The 19448-nt window shown below is 19.2% G+C and overlaps 6 protein-coding genes across 6 annotated transcripts; 3 read left to right on the top strand and 3 right to left on the bottom strand.

Moving 5' to 3' along the window:
- Positions 1-1089: 1089 nt before the first annotated feature.
- Positions 1090-4200, bottom strand: PGAL8A_00436300 (conserved Plasmodium protein, unknown function; the record flags this gene model as incomplete). The annotated part of the gene is made up of 1 exon (XM_028673097.1): positions 1090-4200. The coding sequence occupies one exon, from the start codon at positions 4198-4200 to the stop codon at positions 1090-1092; it is 3111 nt and encodes a 1036-aa protein (XP_028529584.1).
- Positions 4201-6396: 2196 nt separating this feature from the next.
- PLP3 (membrane attack complex, putative) lies at positions 6397-8835 on the bottom strand (the record flags this gene model as incomplete). Its single annotated transcript, XM_028673096.1, has 1 exon — positions 6397-8835. The coding sequence occupies one exon, from the start codon at positions 8833-8835 to the stop codon at positions 6397-6399; it is 2439 nt and encodes an 812-aa protein (XP_028529583.1).
- Positions 8836-9512: 677 nt separating this feature from the next.
- PGAL8A_00436100 (flavodoxin-like protein) lies at positions 9513-11771 on the bottom strand (the record flags this gene model as incomplete). The annotated part of the gene is made up of 1 exon (XM_028673095.1): positions 9513-11771. The coding sequence occupies one exon, from the start codon at positions 11769-11771 to the stop codon at positions 9513-9515; it is 2259 nt and encodes a 752-aa protein (XP_028529582.1).
- Positions 11772-13021: 1250 nt separating this feature from the next.
- PGAL8A_00436000 (OTU-like cysteine protease, putative) lies at positions 13022-13702 on the top strand (the record flags this gene model as incomplete). The annotated part of the gene is made up of 1 exon (XM_028673094.1): positions 13022-13702. The coding sequence occupies one exon, from the start codon at positions 13022-13024 to the stop codon at positions 13700-13702; it is 681 nt and encodes a 226-aa protein (XP_028529581.1).
- Positions 13703-14786: 1084 nt separating this feature from the next.
- On the top strand, positions 14787-15776 carry RPB3 (DNA-directed RNA polymerase II subunit RPB3, putative; the record flags this gene model as incomplete). The annotated part of the gene is made up of 1 exon (XM_028673093.1): positions 14787-15776. The coding sequence occupies one exon, from the start codon at positions 14787-14789 to the stop codon at positions 15774-15776; it is 990 nt and encodes a 329-aa protein (XP_028529580.1).
- Positions 15777-16933: 1157 nt separating this feature from the next.
- PGAL8A_00435800 (beta-ketoacyl-acyl carrier protein reductase, putative) lies at positions 16934-18270 on the top strand (the record flags this gene model as incomplete). Its single annotated transcript, XM_028673092.1, has 5 exons — positions 16934-17023; positions 17109-17297; positions 17388-17870; positions 17998-18048; positions 18181-18270. The coding sequence occupies 5 exons, from the start codon at positions 16934-16936 to the stop codon at positions 18268-18270; spliced, it is 903 nt and encodes a 300-aa protein (XP_028529579.1).
- Between the last annotated feature and the right edge of the window lie 1178 nt (positions 18271-19448).

The following is a 19448-nucleotide window of genomic DNA, read 5'->3' as shown; positions in this document are numbered from 1 at the left end:
GTGTGCTTTAAAAGAAAAAAGTCATGAAGTATATAGTGGTTTTTTAAAAAAAAAGTTTTAAAAACGTGCATTAACATATATCAAATAGAAATGTATATTTAAACGGTAGATTTTCATTTTGAAATTTGAATTGCATGCTAAATAAATAGAAATTTTATTTAAAATAATAAAAAAAATTGCATTTTCATAAAATTTTGATAAAATTTTGAAATATTTTGAAATATATTTAAATATAAAATGTCTAATTTACCTGTTATTTCAGTAAAAGACAGTATTTTTATGTTCTTAATAGTAGAACTAAAAATAATACAAGAATTAGGTAAAGATGTAATAATTATTCTTTATATGACAATTAAGGATTTATTTTACATTTACAAATTACAAAAAATAGCATTAATAACTATTATAACAAGATCATATATGTTTTTTTTTTTTAAAAAATAAAAAATATGGAACATTAATGCTTTTTTTTTTTGTTTATTTTATAATAAAAAAAAATTTTTTATTGATAAATATCAGAAAAAATTATTAAAAGAATTAAATATATTTTTTCTGATTCACAGTCTTAATTTAGTTTATGTATTTTATGCTATAAATATATATATGCATTAAACAAAAAAAAAAAAAAAAAAAAAAAAATAGTTTGTATAAATTTATAAATAGAAAATAATATTATTTTTTATTTTTTTACTTATATATACATGCAAAAAGAACTCGTATTTAAATAAAAAATACAAAACTATTAAAATATATATATATATTTCTTTATTATTCTAAGCTAAAATTGTTTAATTATATTTTTCTTTTTTGCATATTACTATTACTTTTTTTTTTAAAATGTGTAATATATTTTTATAAATTTAAAAAAAAAAAATTTATAAATAAAAATAATTTTTTAGTAGCTATTGTTCAGAACACTTAAATTTTATATTTTTAAAAATATATTAATAGAATAAAGAAAAAGTTAATAAAAAATTAAGCAGAAATGTAAACATAAGAATTTTAAATAAAAAAAAATAATAGTAAGTTTTATATATAAATTTTTTTATATTTTTTATTTAAACTTTTATTTATTTATATGATACAAAACTAAATAGATTTAAGAGAATTAATTAAATAATTAATTTTGGCTTCATTAATATCATAATTTATTGAATGAAATAAAATTTTAAATTCTTCACGTAAAATATCTCTTGCAATAAATTTCCACTTTTGACTTGCTTCTTTTCTTTTTTCTAAAAATTTCAAAAAATTCTGAGTACTGGTCATTTGATTAACCTTATTGAAAATTTTGGGAATACGAAAAGATTTCGCCGTATTTAAATTTAACATATCAATGCTTTCATTTATTTCATATGTGTTATTCATATTATTTATTAAATTATTTATATAATTGGGAATACTTTCTAATTCCTTCATAATACTTACGTTAATCTCTTCATTATTTTGTGATAAATTTATATCAGTTAATTTAATGTTCTGTGTGTTACTTTCTTTTTTTTTATTTATATCATTTTCATTTTCTTTTTCTAAAATATTATCAATATTTACATTATTTTCATATTTACTATGAGAGATAGTGCTAAGGTTTTTTGCATCCATTTTTAAATAATTATTGTCATCTCTTTTAAATAAAAATGATTTTTCATTATTCATAATATGCGAATAATCAACTGAATTAAGCTTTAATTCACTTTCAAAAATGTTTTTATCATTTTGAAGAACTTTACTGTCACTGTTATTAAAATCTATTTCAATTTTTTTTTCGTCTACTAAATTATTTTTAATATTTATTTTATTATAATATTTGTTTTCTTTGTTTAAAACCATGTTCAATGAAGTATTTAATTTTGATTTATTTTGATCATGATCGGTACTAGCAATATTTCTATCTTTTTCATTATCATAACCATTATCATATATATATCTCTCTGAATCAATAGACATCGACTCCTTATTATGCAAACTCTCTTTTTCAATTATATTACTATTTATTATATTAAAGTTATCTTCCTTATTTTGTATATTCTTTTTTTCATAAGTATCTTTTGGTGCTATGATGCTTTGATTGTTACTTTTTATATCAGAAGAATGTGTGACAAATTTATTAATACATATGTCATCAAATTCATTATAATTTACTTTTTTATTATCATATTCACTGTATAAAACAAAATTTCGTACAGATGAATTTTTAAATTTAAGATGAATATAATTCTTTTCTTCATCAGAGGAATCTGAATCATAATTTAACCAATTTTTATAATTAGCATCAGGAGCTAAATCAATTATAATCTTATTTTTAATTTTAACATATTCTATCTTTTTTTCTTGTGAATTATGTTTATTTGAATAGTCACTATAATAATTATAATCATATTTATCATAATTTTCATTTTCATAATGATTACTAAGTTTTCTATAATTATAATATTTATTAGTGCAGTTTTCATCATCATATTGATCGTTGTGTTTATTATAATATTTACCATCATAATTTTCTTCTTCTGAAATTTCACTATGCTTATTATGATTGAATTGATCATGATATTTATTATAACTTTCTCTTTTATGTTTATGATAATAATAGCCTTTTGTGTAATTTTCATAGTATGTTTTTTCTTCATTATTATAATCTTCCTTCTCCCTTTCATATTCATTTTTTGCTTCGCTTGTTTTTAAAATCCTTTTCTCATTTTGATCTTGACTTAAAAATTCCTCCCTTAAAATAGCTTCCTTTTTTATTTCTTCTTCTAAATAAGTTTGTTCTTTTTTATTTTCCAAATTTTCTTGATTTTTGTTTATTTCTTCACTTTCATAATCTTTTTTATTCTCCATTTTATCTTTTATTTTCAAAGAATTAATATCAGAAGCAGAAGTGTTATGAAATTTATTTAAATTGTTCTCAAGTATTCCCTTTTTTTTTTTCTTTTCATAAAACATATAATCCCTTGAATTTGATAAAGAAGTTTTATCATTATATTTGTATTTTGATTCAAAGCTTAATTTATATCCCTTTTCATTTAACTTCTCTTTTTTATCTTCCTTTTCATCATAATAATGTTGTTCATTCTCATCTATTGTTTTTTTTTTTTTATAATTCGCGTCCAACATCTTATCTTCATATTTTCCTTTTGCCTCATAGGAATAGCCACTCGAGTTATAGGAACGTTTTTTTTTATTGTGATCATACATACTTTGATCTTTATTTTCTAAATCACTTTCTTGGATTTTATAATAATTTTTTTTACTTTTGCTTCTTTTTTTTCTTCTTCTATATTTTTTTTTTTTATACTCATAATATTTTTGTCTCTTTTTATAATCACTATATGAATTGTTTTTATACTTGGATTCTATAGATGAATTAGATTCATATTTTTCATAAGGTATTTTATTTTTTTCTTTTTTATATTCATTTACATATTTTTTATCATAGTTTGTTTTAAAATCAGAATAGTGATCATTTTTTTTATAAATATTATGACCAATTTTATCAAAAGAAGAATTTTCATAATACTCTTCCTTTAAATTAATTTTATCATTAGAAGAAATTGAATATTTATATTTATAATCAACAAAATTGTTCAATTTTCTTTTTTTTAATTCTTTCTTTTTATAATAAATAGAATCTTTATATTGTGATTCTTTGCATTCCTTATCAATATCTTCCTCATATTTGTATTTAGATTTTTTGGAATATCTTCTATCATAGTCATATTTTTTTTTTTTTTTATTTAGTGAGCTTTTTATTGAATTTAGATAACTAGATCTATTAAAATTACTATTTGTGTAAGATCTACTTGATTTATTATAAAAACTAAAATTTGAATCACTTCTTTTATTTCTTAATTTATACTTTTTATCTTTTTTCGTAGTTTTAAAATCCAAAGATATACTATCTTTAAATTCATTTTTTTTTTTTAAACTGAAATTACTGTTAGTACTAATGCTATGACTATATTTATAATTTGATCTTTTTCTTTTATAATTTTTATATGATCTATCTATTTTATTTTTCCCTTTTTCAGTTGTGTAATATCTTTCCTTTGTAATGGAGTAATTTTCTTCTTTATTATTATTATTATCATGATTACTATTAATTTCATTATTGTTATTTATGTAAAATTCATTTTTTTTTATATTTTTACTGCTTCTTGTTGAATTCACTAATTCTTTATCTGTACCATTATATTTTGTCATTTTTAAAACAGAAACTTTTTCTTCCTTATTATCCTCACCATTATCAAGCGCATTTACACTACTTTTATTATTTTCTACATTTATCTCTATGTTTTCTTCTTCCTCTCTTTTTTTTTTATCATCGTTTTTGTTGTTATCTATATTTTTGATTTCAGATGAACTCATAATGTAATAATTGTTTAAAACATGATATATTTATACAGGTATTTAAAGGTAATTTTTTTTTTTTTTTTTTTTTTGGCAATTTAATTTAAATCATATGTATATACTATAAAACCCCTTGTGACATAATACAATTGTTTCAAGCGCTCATTCATTGTTAAGATTCACAAATGTATTTATATAACTATAGTTTTATGTAAGAAAAAATTTATTTCAAAGTATCATATTTATATTTTTATTAGGAGAGTTAAAAAAAAAAAAAAAAAAAAAAAAAAACTTCAATATAAAGCTTTTACTTATTAATTTCATTTATTTATATCGAAGAAAAAAAAATATTAATTTGCTTAACTAGTTTATAAAAGAGAAAAAATTAAATATACCATTCAACTATTCAAAATAAAATTGAACTTTGCATCTTCGGTAAAAAATAAATTACATAATTTATAAATATAAATATATATATATATATATAAGAATATAGCTTTAATAAAATAAAAATAAACTATTCTTTCGGTTTATGAAAATTTACATTTTAAGTAACTTTTTTTAAAAATAATTTTAAAATTGTTATATTTTTATAAAATTTATATTAATGAATAAAAATTTTAAAATTATTTCTACATATATGTTTATATCTTTTTAATAGTTTTTTTTACTATTGAATGAAAACAATTTAATGATTTTAAACTTCTTTTTATTATTTAAACATCTCCATTTTTATAATATATATATATTAAATAAGCTACAATACAAATGTATTTATTTTTATCATATTGTTACTTAAAAATTCTTCTGAAAGCCTCTAAAAGAGGTTAAGAAATAGAAAAAATTTAAAGTTAAACATACATTATAATAGTTTTTTTGAAACCTTAAAAACATACAAATTTATAAAAATTATATATACTTTATTTCATTTTGTCTTCTTTTTTTTTTTTTTTTTTTTTTTTTTTTTTGTATTGATATTTTTGTTAAATACACTGTAATACAAAAAATTTCTTAAAATTTGAATCTTTCACTTTCATTAAAAAATAAATTAAATTTTATTAGAAAAATAAAGTTAATATTCAATTAATAAAAAGGAAGCATTTAGTTAAAATCTGTAACATTTTTTTAAATATATATGACACGCTCATATACCAAATATATAAGAAATAGTACAAAATAGAGTGTTGGTTGATAAATAAAGAATTTTTTTAAATATGAATAAATTTCTATTCATTTGATCTGTTATTTCCTTTTTATTAAACAAAAAAATTAAAAAAAAAAAAAAGAAAAAAAAAAAAAAAAACATGTTTATCTCATTATATATTGAATATATTTAGTAATTATTACTAGATGTAACAATTTTATATTATTGGTTATAAATTTATAAATGATCAATTATTGTGTTTAAAAAAATTGATCTAATTTTTCAAAAAATGAACCATACTCTTAAAAATTAAGAAATTTAATAGAAAATGAATAAAGTAACAAGACGAATTAATGAAAACAAGATACTTTTTTAAAAGATTGATATTAATAAAATCTAAATAAAAGAAAAAATATCATAATAGAGAAAAATTAAATAAGTGAAATATGAACAAATTAATAAAAACTATATCAATAAAAACAAAATATTTTTTTAAAAGATTGATATTAACAAAATCTAAATAAGAAAAAAAATAAGTAATATAATAGAGACAAAGTAAATAAGTAAAATGTGATCAAACTAATAAAAATCATATTAATAAAAAAAAAAAATATATATATATATTAACTAATAAAATAATAAACCATTAGATAATATGAAATAAGATGAAAAATCAATGTACAACAAATGAATTGAGAAAAACTTTCAAAATAAAATATGGAAATTCGAAGTAGCATACATATAAATCATAACAAAGTTCACATATCGACTGATTATTACTATAATAATATATAAAAATTAAGAATTTGAGGAATTATATATTTACACTACAAGTATAATAATATATAGGATAAAAAAAAAAACTAATAGTAAAAAAATGTAAGATAATTTTTTTTTGTAAAAAATTAATATACTGATAAAGAATAATAAGTAAATGTTTTTTTATTCTTTTTATCTGAACAAATATGAAAATCATTTGGGCAAGTAAAATTTACAGAGAAACACGAACCATTACGTTTTTTAAGAGAAATATTAGTAAATTCAAAAAGCAAATTAAATAGTACATTTTGTGGACAAATATCTACATGCTTCTTTTTTTTCCCAGAAATATTTTCATACTCTAATTTTTTAACGTTAACAGAAAATTTTGAATTAAAAGATTCCTCATGCCCACATACTATCCATAATCCAACAGCTGATTTATCTGTAGATCCTTGCATAGAACAAGAGGGTTTTCCATATTTACATGGATACATAGAAATTGAAATAGGATCATTTGAATTTAATACGCTAATACCAAATCCAAACAAAATAATTTGATTTTTTTCTGAACATTCTAGTGTCAATAAACTAGTTCCTGATTTTACTTTTTGTTCAAGGAAAGGTATCATTTCTTCATTGCACATAGCAAATAAATAACTGTATACATTATCACTCATTTTTGAATAGCATTTATCAGAATCTCCATCACATGTATTCATATAAAAATCATCTAACTTTGATAAATCATTAGGTATTGATAAAGAAAATCCTAAAATAAAATTTTGCTTTTCTTCACATTCAAGCACCACTAATCCTGTACCACTTTCATAAACTATTTTAGACTTCATTAATTCATCTTTAAGATTATATTGTTTGATTTCATCATTTGTTACTTCTCTTATATTAATAGGAACATTCACTGAAATATAAAAATTCAACGCTTCATCATAAACTTTAGATAAACGAATAGGCAATATTCTTGATAATGGCTCATATTCCCCTTTAATAGGCATTGGGTTATCCTTTATGCTTTTTGCCCACTTTTCAAAATTTTTAGGATTATTAGGATCGAAAATTGTTGTACCTCCAATTATTACAGTTTCCTTCTCCATACTAGAATTAGAAGAAGCATTTTTATTGGATTCATTAGAATCAGTACTAGCAGATGCATTTGCTTTAAATAAACCAAAGCCAGCAGAAGCATTTACAGACACAGATAATCCATTTTCACTCAATGACTTATATTCATTTTTTGAGATTTTTACTTGTTGTGTTATTTTTCCTCCCAAATGTATAAGAGTCGAAACATGCGTTCCAAAATTTTTGAAAAAATACATCCAAGAATAAACACTTTTACCACACTTTTCTGTTTTTCTATTATCTCTAAATTCTTCAGCACTGCAGTAAGTTCCATCTTGTTCCAATGAATTAAAATAAGAGGGAAGTAAAGAAATTGCTCTTACAAATTGATCAGTGAGTTTCCATTGAGAATATTGTGATAAAGATGCCATATATTTAAAGCAGTAGCTTTTTAACATAAAAATTCTAAATTTCTTTTTTGAAATAGTATTAGATACACTTTTATAACCCGTAGATGCTGAAAAGGATCCGAACAATCCATAAGAAGCACCTATTTTTGCGTCAACTGAAAGTTCCTTTGTATATTCACTCATTGAACTCACTTCACTTTCATTTTCAGATCTATTACAGGATATCTCATTTCTTACATAAGAGCCATTTGGATTTATATTCAAATAGCCATCCGGATAATCTATATCTGATTTAGGGTATGTCAATTTTATTATTGAATCTCTATATCCTGGATCTACTTTTAAAAATGGATCCCCTATTGGATTTCCAAAAATAAAATCATAACCTACTCCTAAGTATTCTGTCCCTTGTATAACTATTGTATTCATGCCATTTTTTTGTTTTCTTTTGTATTTATTATATAAGTCTTTTTCCTCATCTACACCATCAAATACAACTACTGTATGATGTTCGTCATCATATACATTTTCCTCGTGTGTTTCTGTTGAATATTTTTTTACATTTTGGATATCATCAATATCCCTCATTAATTTTACAAAATTTTTAATTTTTCCATTTATGCATTTTTTTGCGCTATGGTTGCATCCACTTTTTAAATTTACTTTTTTTTTATTTATTTCATAGTCCTTTTCTGCATTAATGTCATTGTTATAACTTGTTATTTCATTAAGATTGATACCTTGAATCTCATTATATATTTTATTACTATTAGAGCTTTTTTTTGAATTTCTTCCTTTTTTTCTTTTTTTTTTTTTTTTAATGTTACTATTAACATTATCTTTTATATTTTTTTGAATGTTAAATTCTTGAAGTATATATTCACTCTGCAAAAAAGATATGATTTCTCTGTTTTTTTTTTGTAGTTTTTCAATTTGGTGTATATTATTTTCTCCCTTATTTATAACAAAACTATGCGAAAAAGAAAAAAAACTATATCTTACATATATGTGATCATATAAAGACTCATAAACAACATTTATAATGAATACAAAAATAAGAATAAATATAATCCAAGCCTTTTGATAAGCCATAATTTATAATAAAATATATAATTAGTTTATATATAGCTTTTAATATATGAGAGTATATTTTTTTAATATAGCTTCTGTATCATTTATCTAAATATTTGAAAACCATTTAAACTTAAAATTAGTTCCTCAAAAGAAAAATAAAATATATAAAGAAAATAATTTATATAACAAAAATATATTTATGAAATTCTTATGTTATTTATTAAATAAAAATAAAAAAAGACAATATATATAAATAACGTGTCTATATATCATAAAAAAAATTGCATTTGTACAAATCATTTAATTTAAAAAAACAAATTTAGTATAAATATAGAATATATTCATATATTTAATGCAACCTATTTTTATTTTTTATTATTAATTTCCATCAAAAATATATAAAAATTAAAATTTAATTAAAATATTTCATAATTTTTTTTTTTTTTTTTACTCAAGAACAAATATTCAGAATAAATATTTTAAAAAGGTGTATATTTTTGAAAAAAAAGGTAAATTATTATACCTGTATTACACAAATAAATAAACATCATAAAATAAAAAAAAAAAAAAAAAATAACAACAACAAGGAATTAAAAATAATGGTATGAACATGTTAATAAAAAAAAAAAAAAAAAAAAAAGTTATCTATAAAATTACAGCTAATTACATTAATTCATGGTTTAAAAATACATGTATTATTGCCACATTTCTTCTATATAACGTCCCAATTTTTTTAATTTTTTTGTAATTTTCTTATCATTATGTTTATTATATAAGGGTAAATTATTAATTGTTTTTTTTACATCTTTACTCATGTCATTATTCCCACAAACATATATATATGCTCCTTTTTGTATTAAATTCCATACAAGTTCCTTTTTTTCAAGAATTATATCTTGGACATATATTTTTTTCTCTTGATCTCTAGAAAATGCAAAGTATACTTCATCAATGTACTTTTTTTCCTTTGCATCTAAAATTTCCTTTTCATATAGAAAATCTACTTCTTTCTTTCTACATCCATAAAACAGTATTCTTTTTCCTCTTCTCACTAACCCATTTTGTGTAAACATTTGATCAAAATGTTTAAATTCTGTTATGAAAGCTTTAAATGGAGCAATTCCAGTTCCAGTAGCAATCATAATTATATTAGAGGATTCCATATTATCTGGTAGAATAAATTTTGATGGTTTCAAGTTAAACATGATTGTATCATGAATATTTAATTCTTCTGTTAAATAAAAAGAACATGATCCCTTAAACCACCTTCGACCACAAAGTTCTCTTAATTTCTGTTCACTAATTTTTGGTAGCATATCATTTTTTTTTAAATTTTTTAATGTTCTTCGAAGAGAATGAATAGGATATTGTTTTTTTTTAATAGTTAAAGATATTGTATTTTCAGATTCTTTGGGTGAAGAAGAAATAGTATAATTTTTAGGATTATTTTTTGGAATTAATTGCAAAAATGGTGAAATTTCAAATTGAGATGATGACATATATATATCTACAAATTCTATTAAAGTCATATCACTTTCTTTGCAAATATTAAAGAATGTATTTCTTTGATTACTAGATAAAATAAAATTAAACATTTTTAATTCTTCTTTATCTTTTATAAAACACTTAAATTTTTTCAAAACATTCACTCTTGGAATAGTCGTTAAATCACAATAATATTCTAATGCTTTTTCAACAGTGCATGGTGTTGGAAAAGGTATTCGAATTGAATTATCATTCATATTTTTCAATAATTCCTTTTCATTACCATTTGAATTTTTATTTTGAGATATATTATCTTGGCATAAAAATGAATAATTTTTTGAGTATTTATTTTTATCTATAAATATAAATTTTTTATTCTTGTCTTTATCATTTATATTTAATCGTTTCAGCCACCATGAAACCACATGTTTTGGATTTTTTGGTAAAATTACTAAAGTATCGGCTGCTTTATATAAAATGTCCTTGACTCCAATAATTAAGTGATTCACTTTCTCTCCATCAGAAGAATGATCTACATTTTTTAGTAAATTCACATTAGATATAACTTTACCTATATGATGATGGAAGTAAAATTTTCCTGTTATATCTGTATTAGAATATAACACGTTTTTATGTTCTTTTCTATTTTTTGATTCTTCAAGTGCTTCACAATTTTTATTATCACTTTCTTCAATTAAATTAGAGATATATGTATTATGAGCACTTTTTTTATCCATTTCTTCATTTTCTTCATATTCAATATCCAATGTTATTTCTGGTAAATCCCTCCAATCCACTAATTCAATATTATCTTCGTTAATTGTTTTTAGAGGGACATCTTGTATATTTAGTATTCTCGGAAGCTCTTTAAAAAATTTCTTTTTCCATATTTCAAAATCATGATATAAATTATCATCATCGTCACCAAAAATAGTTTCACTAATTTTTTCTGCTTTAAATTTTAAAAGATAATTATCTAATTTTTTCGCTACTTTATTAAAATGGGAATACTGCCTGCTACCCAAACCCATAATAGAATATTTTGTATTTCTAAAATAAGTATTATCGTTATTTAAGCTTTTTAACCATTTAAAAAATTCTATTGCATTATCCGTTGGTTCTCCATCTCCATAAGTCGAAACGATAAATACTCGGATACCAAAATTTTTTATTTCTTCTTTATTAAAAAATTCTAAATCAATTATCTCAGCCTGTATATTGAATATATCATTTAAATTATACTTCAATTCTTTTGCAAAGTCCGCTGAGGTTCCTCCTTGGCTCCCAAAATATATTTTTACATTATTTTTTATATAAGTATTTTTAAAAGTTTGATTGTAAATAAAATAACTCTTTAATTTATTATATAAATTTTTTAATAGATAAAAATATTGCAATTTAAAGAATAGAAATGAGCTTAGTAGTAAAAAGACAGAATACTGAAAAACTTTATTCCAGCTTTTATTCATTTTTTTCAAATTATTCTAAAAAAAATACAAAAATATTTTACATACTTAAAAATAGTTTTCTTCATATTTTTACCTTTATGCTATCATTTTTTTTTTTTTTTTTTTATTAATTAGAAATGTATTTTATATAAATTAAAACAAAGTACTCACTTATTTATAATATAATTATTTAATGCAATATATTTATTTTTCTTTTTTATAAAACTCTTCATACATAGAAAACTTAAACGCATTTTTTATTTTATTATTTTTTATATTATTCTTTTTTATTTTATTCTTTTATAAAAAATAAAGTAACCATTGTCTTATATAAGAGCTAGTAAATTAAAAAGACATAAAAAATTAATTTAAATGTTAATATTATACATACAAATGATATAATATCAAATAAAATAAAATGTAGATATTTTCCTTTATCCAACACTTCAATAATTTAATAAAAATAAGAGAAAAAATTACAATTAAAACAGCAATATAACACAATATTTACTTATAAATCTGATAAAAATATAATAATTAAGAAAATGTTGTAAATTAAAAATTTAAAAATTAAAATAAAATTGTAAATTTTTTAATGTAGTATGTATAATTATTTATTTTTAATATTATGTAATTATAAAAATATAATAAGTGACAAAAGAATGAATAAATAAAATCAAATATAATAAAATAATATGACTTAAAATGAAAAAAGAGAATTATCATTAAAATTTAATTAAATATAATAAAAAAAAAAAGAAAAAAAAATCATATAATATTTGTATATATAATTAGGAAAAAACAAAAATTATTTCCAATTTATTTTTTTAGTAATTTTTTTTTTTTTTAGTCTCTCAAAAATGAATATTATACTTTTATGATTATTATTTATTTTGAAAATATGATTTTTCTCATATTTAGGTTAATTAAGAACCATATATAATTTTTAATTTAATAATTTTTTTTTTGGAACATATTTTTTTATAATTTTTTTAGTTGTAAAAAGGTAGCTAATATTTGCTCATAATAATTTTTCTTTTTTTCTAGCATGACAAGAAAAAAAATAAAAAAAAAATTAGCATTGTTGCAAAAAACTAAGTATATATATTTGTCTTTTAATTATGTAATTTTTTCTTAACCTTCCAATTTTTCTTTTTGAAAATCCGAAAAAATTTTTGTGCGGGATTAATATATTAAATTTAACAAAAAAAAATTTTCATTTTTTTTAAGGTAATATATTAAGATATATTCATTCTTTTTTATTTATTAATATGTGCTTTAACACAAAATTGCTAGATTTAAAATACAAATATATGAAGACTAGGTTAAAGATGTTACCAAATAGCGAAAATGATGATAAAATAGCAAGAAAATTAAATAAAAATTTAAATATGAGAAGCTTAATATATGTATTAAAGGCTGTAATAATTATAAAACAAAAGAGAAGATTAAAAAGGTATACTAGTTTAGATAGACATATACCTTTTTTAAGAAAAAATAGTTTAAATAAAACTCATATAAATGGAAGAAAAATACTAGAAAATAGATTATTGGCAATAGGTTGCGAACTCATTCAAGTATCTGGAGATGGAAATTGTTTATTTAGATCAATATCATGTAATTTGTTTGAAAAACAAAAATATCATATGTATGTTAGAAAAAGATGTGTAGAATATATGCTGAATTTTAAAGATGAATATTCTATTTATTTTGAAGATAACGCATTCTATGAATATATAAAAAATATGTCAAAAAATGGATATTGGGGAGACGAATTATGCATAAAAGCAACAGCAGATGCATTTAATTGTATTGTTTATATAATAACTTCAACTTCAGAAAATTGGTGCTTAAAATATGAATCCAAATATAAAAATAATTTAAAAAAATATGTTTTCTTGGCTTATTCAAGTCCTACACATTATGACTATTTTAGATTGATTAAAAAATAACATTTGTTATTTTTATTAATACTTAAAAATATGCATATATATAATTTTTTATTCTAGCTTTTTATCTGTGATACTAAACATATATATATATATATATATATATATATATATATATATATATATATATCCTAATTCATATTTCCTTAATTCGTTACGTTATTTTTAGATATTTTATTTTCTAGCCATTTTTATTTGATTCGTATTTTTTTTTTTTAACTATTTCTAAATTTTTTTATTTTTCAACTTTTTCTTTTTTTTTTTTTTTTTTGTAATTATTTTAAACTATATTTGATTTGCTATATTTTTTAATTAAATTTATATAAACATCTTTCTTAATTTTTTTATTTTCATTAATATCGATTCGTCAAAATTTTAATTTTATAATTTTTGTAAATATATATTAAGGCTAATTTGAAAAAAAATGTATGTTTAGAGAATTTAATTTTTCCAAATATATACATATATGTTATCTTTATTTTTATATTTTTTTTTTTTTTTAATGACTCATATCACATCAAAAATATTAATCATGATTTTTTTTTAAAATCTATATATGCTTCTGTTCTTTTACGTATATATATAAACAGTATTAAATACTTATAAAAAATTCAAGGAAGATATATTGTTCATTTTATAATATAAATTTTTTATTTTTTTTTTTGCTAATTTAAAAAAAATATATTTTTTAAAAAGAAACTTAGAAAAATTTTCGAATTTTTGAATGTTTTTTTTTAAATTTTATAAGAAATAATTTGTAAAAAAAATTATAAAAAATAATAAAGATATAAGTAAAAATTTAAATAATAATATACATTTTGAAAATATTCAAAAATTTTTAAACTTTTTCAAGAATAAACTATATGGAAGTTAACAAAAAAAAATATGTACCCATAGTTCAAATGGAATCAAAATAATTATTTGGTTAAAAATTTGAAGTTGAATTTTTATAAATTCTAACTTTAATATATGTGAATAATGTACGTTTTATTTTTTAAAAGGAGACTCTAATTATATAAAAATTGCAAAAGTCATATAAGTAGTAATATACATAAATTTTTATTTTTCAATTTTTTTGTTTTAAGCCATGATAGCTAGTAACGATATATCTAACAAACACAAAATAGAAATAACAAAATTAACAAAGGATGAAATGTCTTTTATATTATATAATAGTAATTCTGGTTTAGCAAATGCATTAAGAAGAATTATATTATCAGAAATTCCAACATTAGCCATTGATGTTGTTAATGTTTATGAAAATACTAGTCCATTTCATGATGAATATTTAGCTCATAGATTAGGTTTAATACCAATTGATAGCAGAAATGTAAACAATTATGAATTTAGAGAAAAATGCAAATGTAAAGAGACTTGTTCTAAATGTACTATTCAATATGTAATTGAAGTAAAATGTAACAATGCAAATAAAATTGATATATCTCATTATGATATTGAATCATTAGACCATGAGCCAAATATTCCTATGCCTATACCACATGGTAAAAAAAATACAAAAAGGGAAAACGCCATTCCAATTGTAACATTATCAAAAAATCAAACACTACATATGAAATTAATTGCTACAAAAGGAATAGGGAAAATGCATGCGAAATGGATTCCTGCTAATGTATCTTATAGAATTGATCATAAAATAAAAATTAAACATCACTTAATTGATAAATTACCTCAAAGTCATAAATTAATGTTAGCTAATAATCTAAATAAAGATTGCTATGTTTTAAAAAACATTGATGAAGATAGGGATGTGCAATTAAAGTTAAATGAAAACATGTCTGTTGTTATGGCAGAAAATTGTATTGAAATTTTGAATGAATTAGGTTATAAAGATGTAATAAAAATAATTTATGATGACACAAAATTTCATTTTCATATAGAATCTGTTGGTTCGTTACCTCCCGAGCAAATCGTAGAAATGGCTTTAGAAGTTTTAGAAAATAAATTAAAAAATTTAGAACCACAAATAAAATCATCCTTCTATTCCATCGATGAAGTAGCTAAACAGTTAAAAGAACAGGGAGTTTCTTTATACGGAATTCAACTAGATTTAGAATAATTTACACATAAATAATTAATGTTAATACATCTTAAAATTAAAATAGAAAAAAAAAAAAGAGATAAAAATCAAATATTATAAACAATTTAAAGAATTTTATGAAATATATAAATTTTTAATATTTATGAAATCATTAAATATTTGTTATTGTTATATATGTATTTTTTTAAAATTTTCTCAAAAATATATTATTTACAAAAATTCAAAGGTTTATATACATATATTTTTTTTTTTTTTTTTTTTTTTTTTTTTTTTGATGTTGTGATAGGTATAATTTGTAAACTTTTTATTCTTCCATTTCTTATTCTATTTTTTTTTTTTTCTTGGAAATTATTTTTTTTTTTCTTGGAAATTATTTTTTTTTTTTTCTTGGAAATTATATTTTTTTTTCTTAGTTTCCTATATATATATTTATTATTTAAACTAATAAAAAGAAAACTTAAAAATTATAAAATATATAAAAAAAGAAAAAATATATAAAGTTGTTCAGAAAAAAAATTATGAAATTAGAAATTTATAAATATATTTATTTGTATATTTTCCAACTTAAAATTTGTTAAGAGCTGTATTAATAAGGAAAAATTTAAAATATATATTCATATAAGGTAAAATCAAAAATAAAAAAATAGAAAAATCTAAATTTTTTTTTATGACACAGTTATTTTTAGATGGTAAATGGTAATAATAATTTAGTTATGTATTAAAAAGGGAAGAAAAAAATTTTATTTCCATAGTAAATTAATTTATTAATTATATTTTATTATTGTTTCTTTAAATAATGTTGTTAAAATGAAATATATTTTGTATCTTTATCCTATCTTTTATAAAAATTATTTTTGCGAATTTTTTTTTTAACATATATAAATAATTAAAAAGTGTATTCTTTGTTTTTCAATAAATATAATTTAAAAAAAATAATATATTAAATCTTTAAAAGAAAATATTAATTATGAGTAATCAAAAATATAAATGTAAAATTAATAATTTAAAAAATATAAAATAAAATAAGAAAATCAAAGTGTATGAGAATTGTTCTTAAAAATAAGCATTAAACTCATTTTAAATGAAAAAAAAAAAAAAAAAAAAGAAAAAAGTTGCATATAGAAATATATTTTTACAAGAAATTTATTTGTTATTTTTTTTTTTTTTTAATTAAAATGAATTTTCTTAATAAATGTTTTATATTTTTCCTTTTTATTAAGTTTTTGAAATCTATTAAATTATCGTTTATTTCAAGTAATACTAAGGTATTATATTAGAATATTTTTTTTTTTATTTTAATTTTCGTGTTATTTATATATTATTTATTTTTTTTTTTTTAATAAATTTTAGTTAATTCCGCACAAATGTGTAAGTAAAAATGATGCTATAAACTTATTAAATGACAAAAAGGAAAACTCTTATTATTGTGGAGAAAATAAAGTGGCTCTAATAACAGGTGCAGGAAGAGGGATAGGAAGAAGTATAGCAAAGACTTTAGCCAAATCAGTTTCTCATGTTTTGTGTATAAGCAGAACACAAGTATATAATCGCAAATAAAAATATATAAATATATATTAACTTAGAATGTGTAAGAATAAAATTTATTTAATTTTATTTTTTATTTGTTAGAAATCATGTGATAGTGTTGTTGACGAATTAAAATCATTAGGATATAAATCTGCCGGTTATGCAGCTGATGTATCTAATAAAGAAGAAATTACAGATTTAGTAAATAAATTATTAATGGACAACAAAAAAATAGATATATTAGTTAATAATGCTGGTATAACAAGGGATAACTTATTTATGAGGATGAAAAATGATGAATGGGAAGATGTCATAAAAACAAATTTGAATTCTTTATTTTATGTAACTCAACCAATATCAAAAAGAATGATTTCTAACAGATATGGAAGAATTATTAATATATCTAGCATTGTGGGATTAACTGGAAACTTTGGACAAGCCAATTATTCTGCCTCTAAAGCAGGTGTAATTGGTTTTACAAAAACATTAGCTAAAGAACTAGCATCCAGAAATATAACAGTTAATGCAATAGCACCAGGATTTATATCAAGTGACATGACTGATAAAATTAATGATCAAATAAAGGTAATATAAGAAATAGTATATATAAAAATTGTTCTTCATTCAGTAAAATTATTATATATGATTTATATTTAATTCTTCAATGCCATACTTGATATATTTTTATTTTATATAATTTTTTTTATTCCAGAAAGACATAATTTCAAATATCCCAGCTGGACGAATGGGAACCCCAGAAGAGGTAATATATAAAAAGGAACTTTCAAAAATAAAGACATTATTATAATATAAATTATACTTATAAAAAATTTTTTTTTTCTTTAACTGTTCATGCAAATTTATTTATTTATTTTTTTTTTTTTTTTTAACATAGGTAGCTAATATGGTAGGTTATTTAGCTTCTGAAATAGCTGGATATATTAACGGAAGAGTTTTCGTTATTGATGGTGGATTAGCTCCTTAAAATTTATTCATTTATTGTAATAAATATAAATTTTTTCTATAATATTTTTAATTGTGTTTTTTTTTTTTTTTTTTTTTTTTCTTTTTTTATTATAATTTTGAATTATAAATTATACATATAATAGTTTTATAATTTTATTTATTCAAAAAGCTTAACATTTTCTCTTGAAAAGAAAAACAAAAAAATATTAATCTTTATATATTTATTGTATGTAGTTTTTCTTTATTTCTCATAAATTAAAATATTAATATTAATTTAAAATTTAAAAAAAAGAAATAGAAATTAAAATAAATGTTATTTTTTAATTTATCAGTCATGTCAACTATTTTGAAATATATTGTATAAAATGACTGAGAATTTATATACTACATTTTTTACTATTATTAATATTAATAACTAAAACCTAATACAAATATAAAGTTACATATAGATATGTATTATCTTTAAAAAATATAACTGTTAGTTTCGTTTTTAAATATTTTTTAATTAATTTCCCTTACTGTTTGTAGAATTATTTATTTATTTATTTTTTTTTTTTTTTTTTGTATTTTATTTTCAATGCTTTTTTTTTTTAATTATCAATTATTTTCTTCTATTATTTTTTTAAATTTTTATATAATACCAAGTTTTATTTTATAATATATTCTACATGAATTTTTTATATGAATTTTTTGTTGTTTTATTTTTCATATGTTTGTTATTCTTATTATTTTAACTTTTCCTCAAATGTATTTTTTTTAATGTGTATTGTGGTATTATTTATACTATTTCAAAAATTATAGCTTTTATAATTATAATAAATAAATAAAATGGTTAATGTATTTTATTCTTAAAATACACACATATATATATATATTATTCCATAATATGACTATGTCAACTTTTTTTTTTCAAATGTTCATATGTATGTTATTTTTATTTAAAAGAGTCATAATTTCGTTATTCTAAGCTATATATGATATTTTTATTTTTATTTATTTGGAAAATTTATTACTAAATAAAAAAAAAAATACATGAAAAATACCTAATTTGTAAAATTATCTTTAATCATGGTAAGAAAATATTTTTTATAGTTTTGGTAGATAATACAATTCTTTGTATAATTGAAAATATTTTAAAAATCAATAATTTTTATAGCACCTTTTTTTTTTTTTTTTTTTTTTTTTTTTTTTTTTTAA

This window comes from Plasmodium gallinaceum (assembly GCF_900005855.1).
Source record: "Plasmodium gallinaceum strain 8A genome assembly, contig: PGAL8A_v1_119, whole genome shotgun sequence".
Classification (NCBI taxonomy): domain Eukaryota; phylum Apicomplexa; class Aconoidasida; order Haemosporida; family Plasmodiidae; genus Plasmodium; species Plasmodium gallinaceum.
The sequence above is the reverse complement of the archived record's forward strand: the minus strand, read 5'-3'. Positions and strand labels throughout refer to the sequence as shown.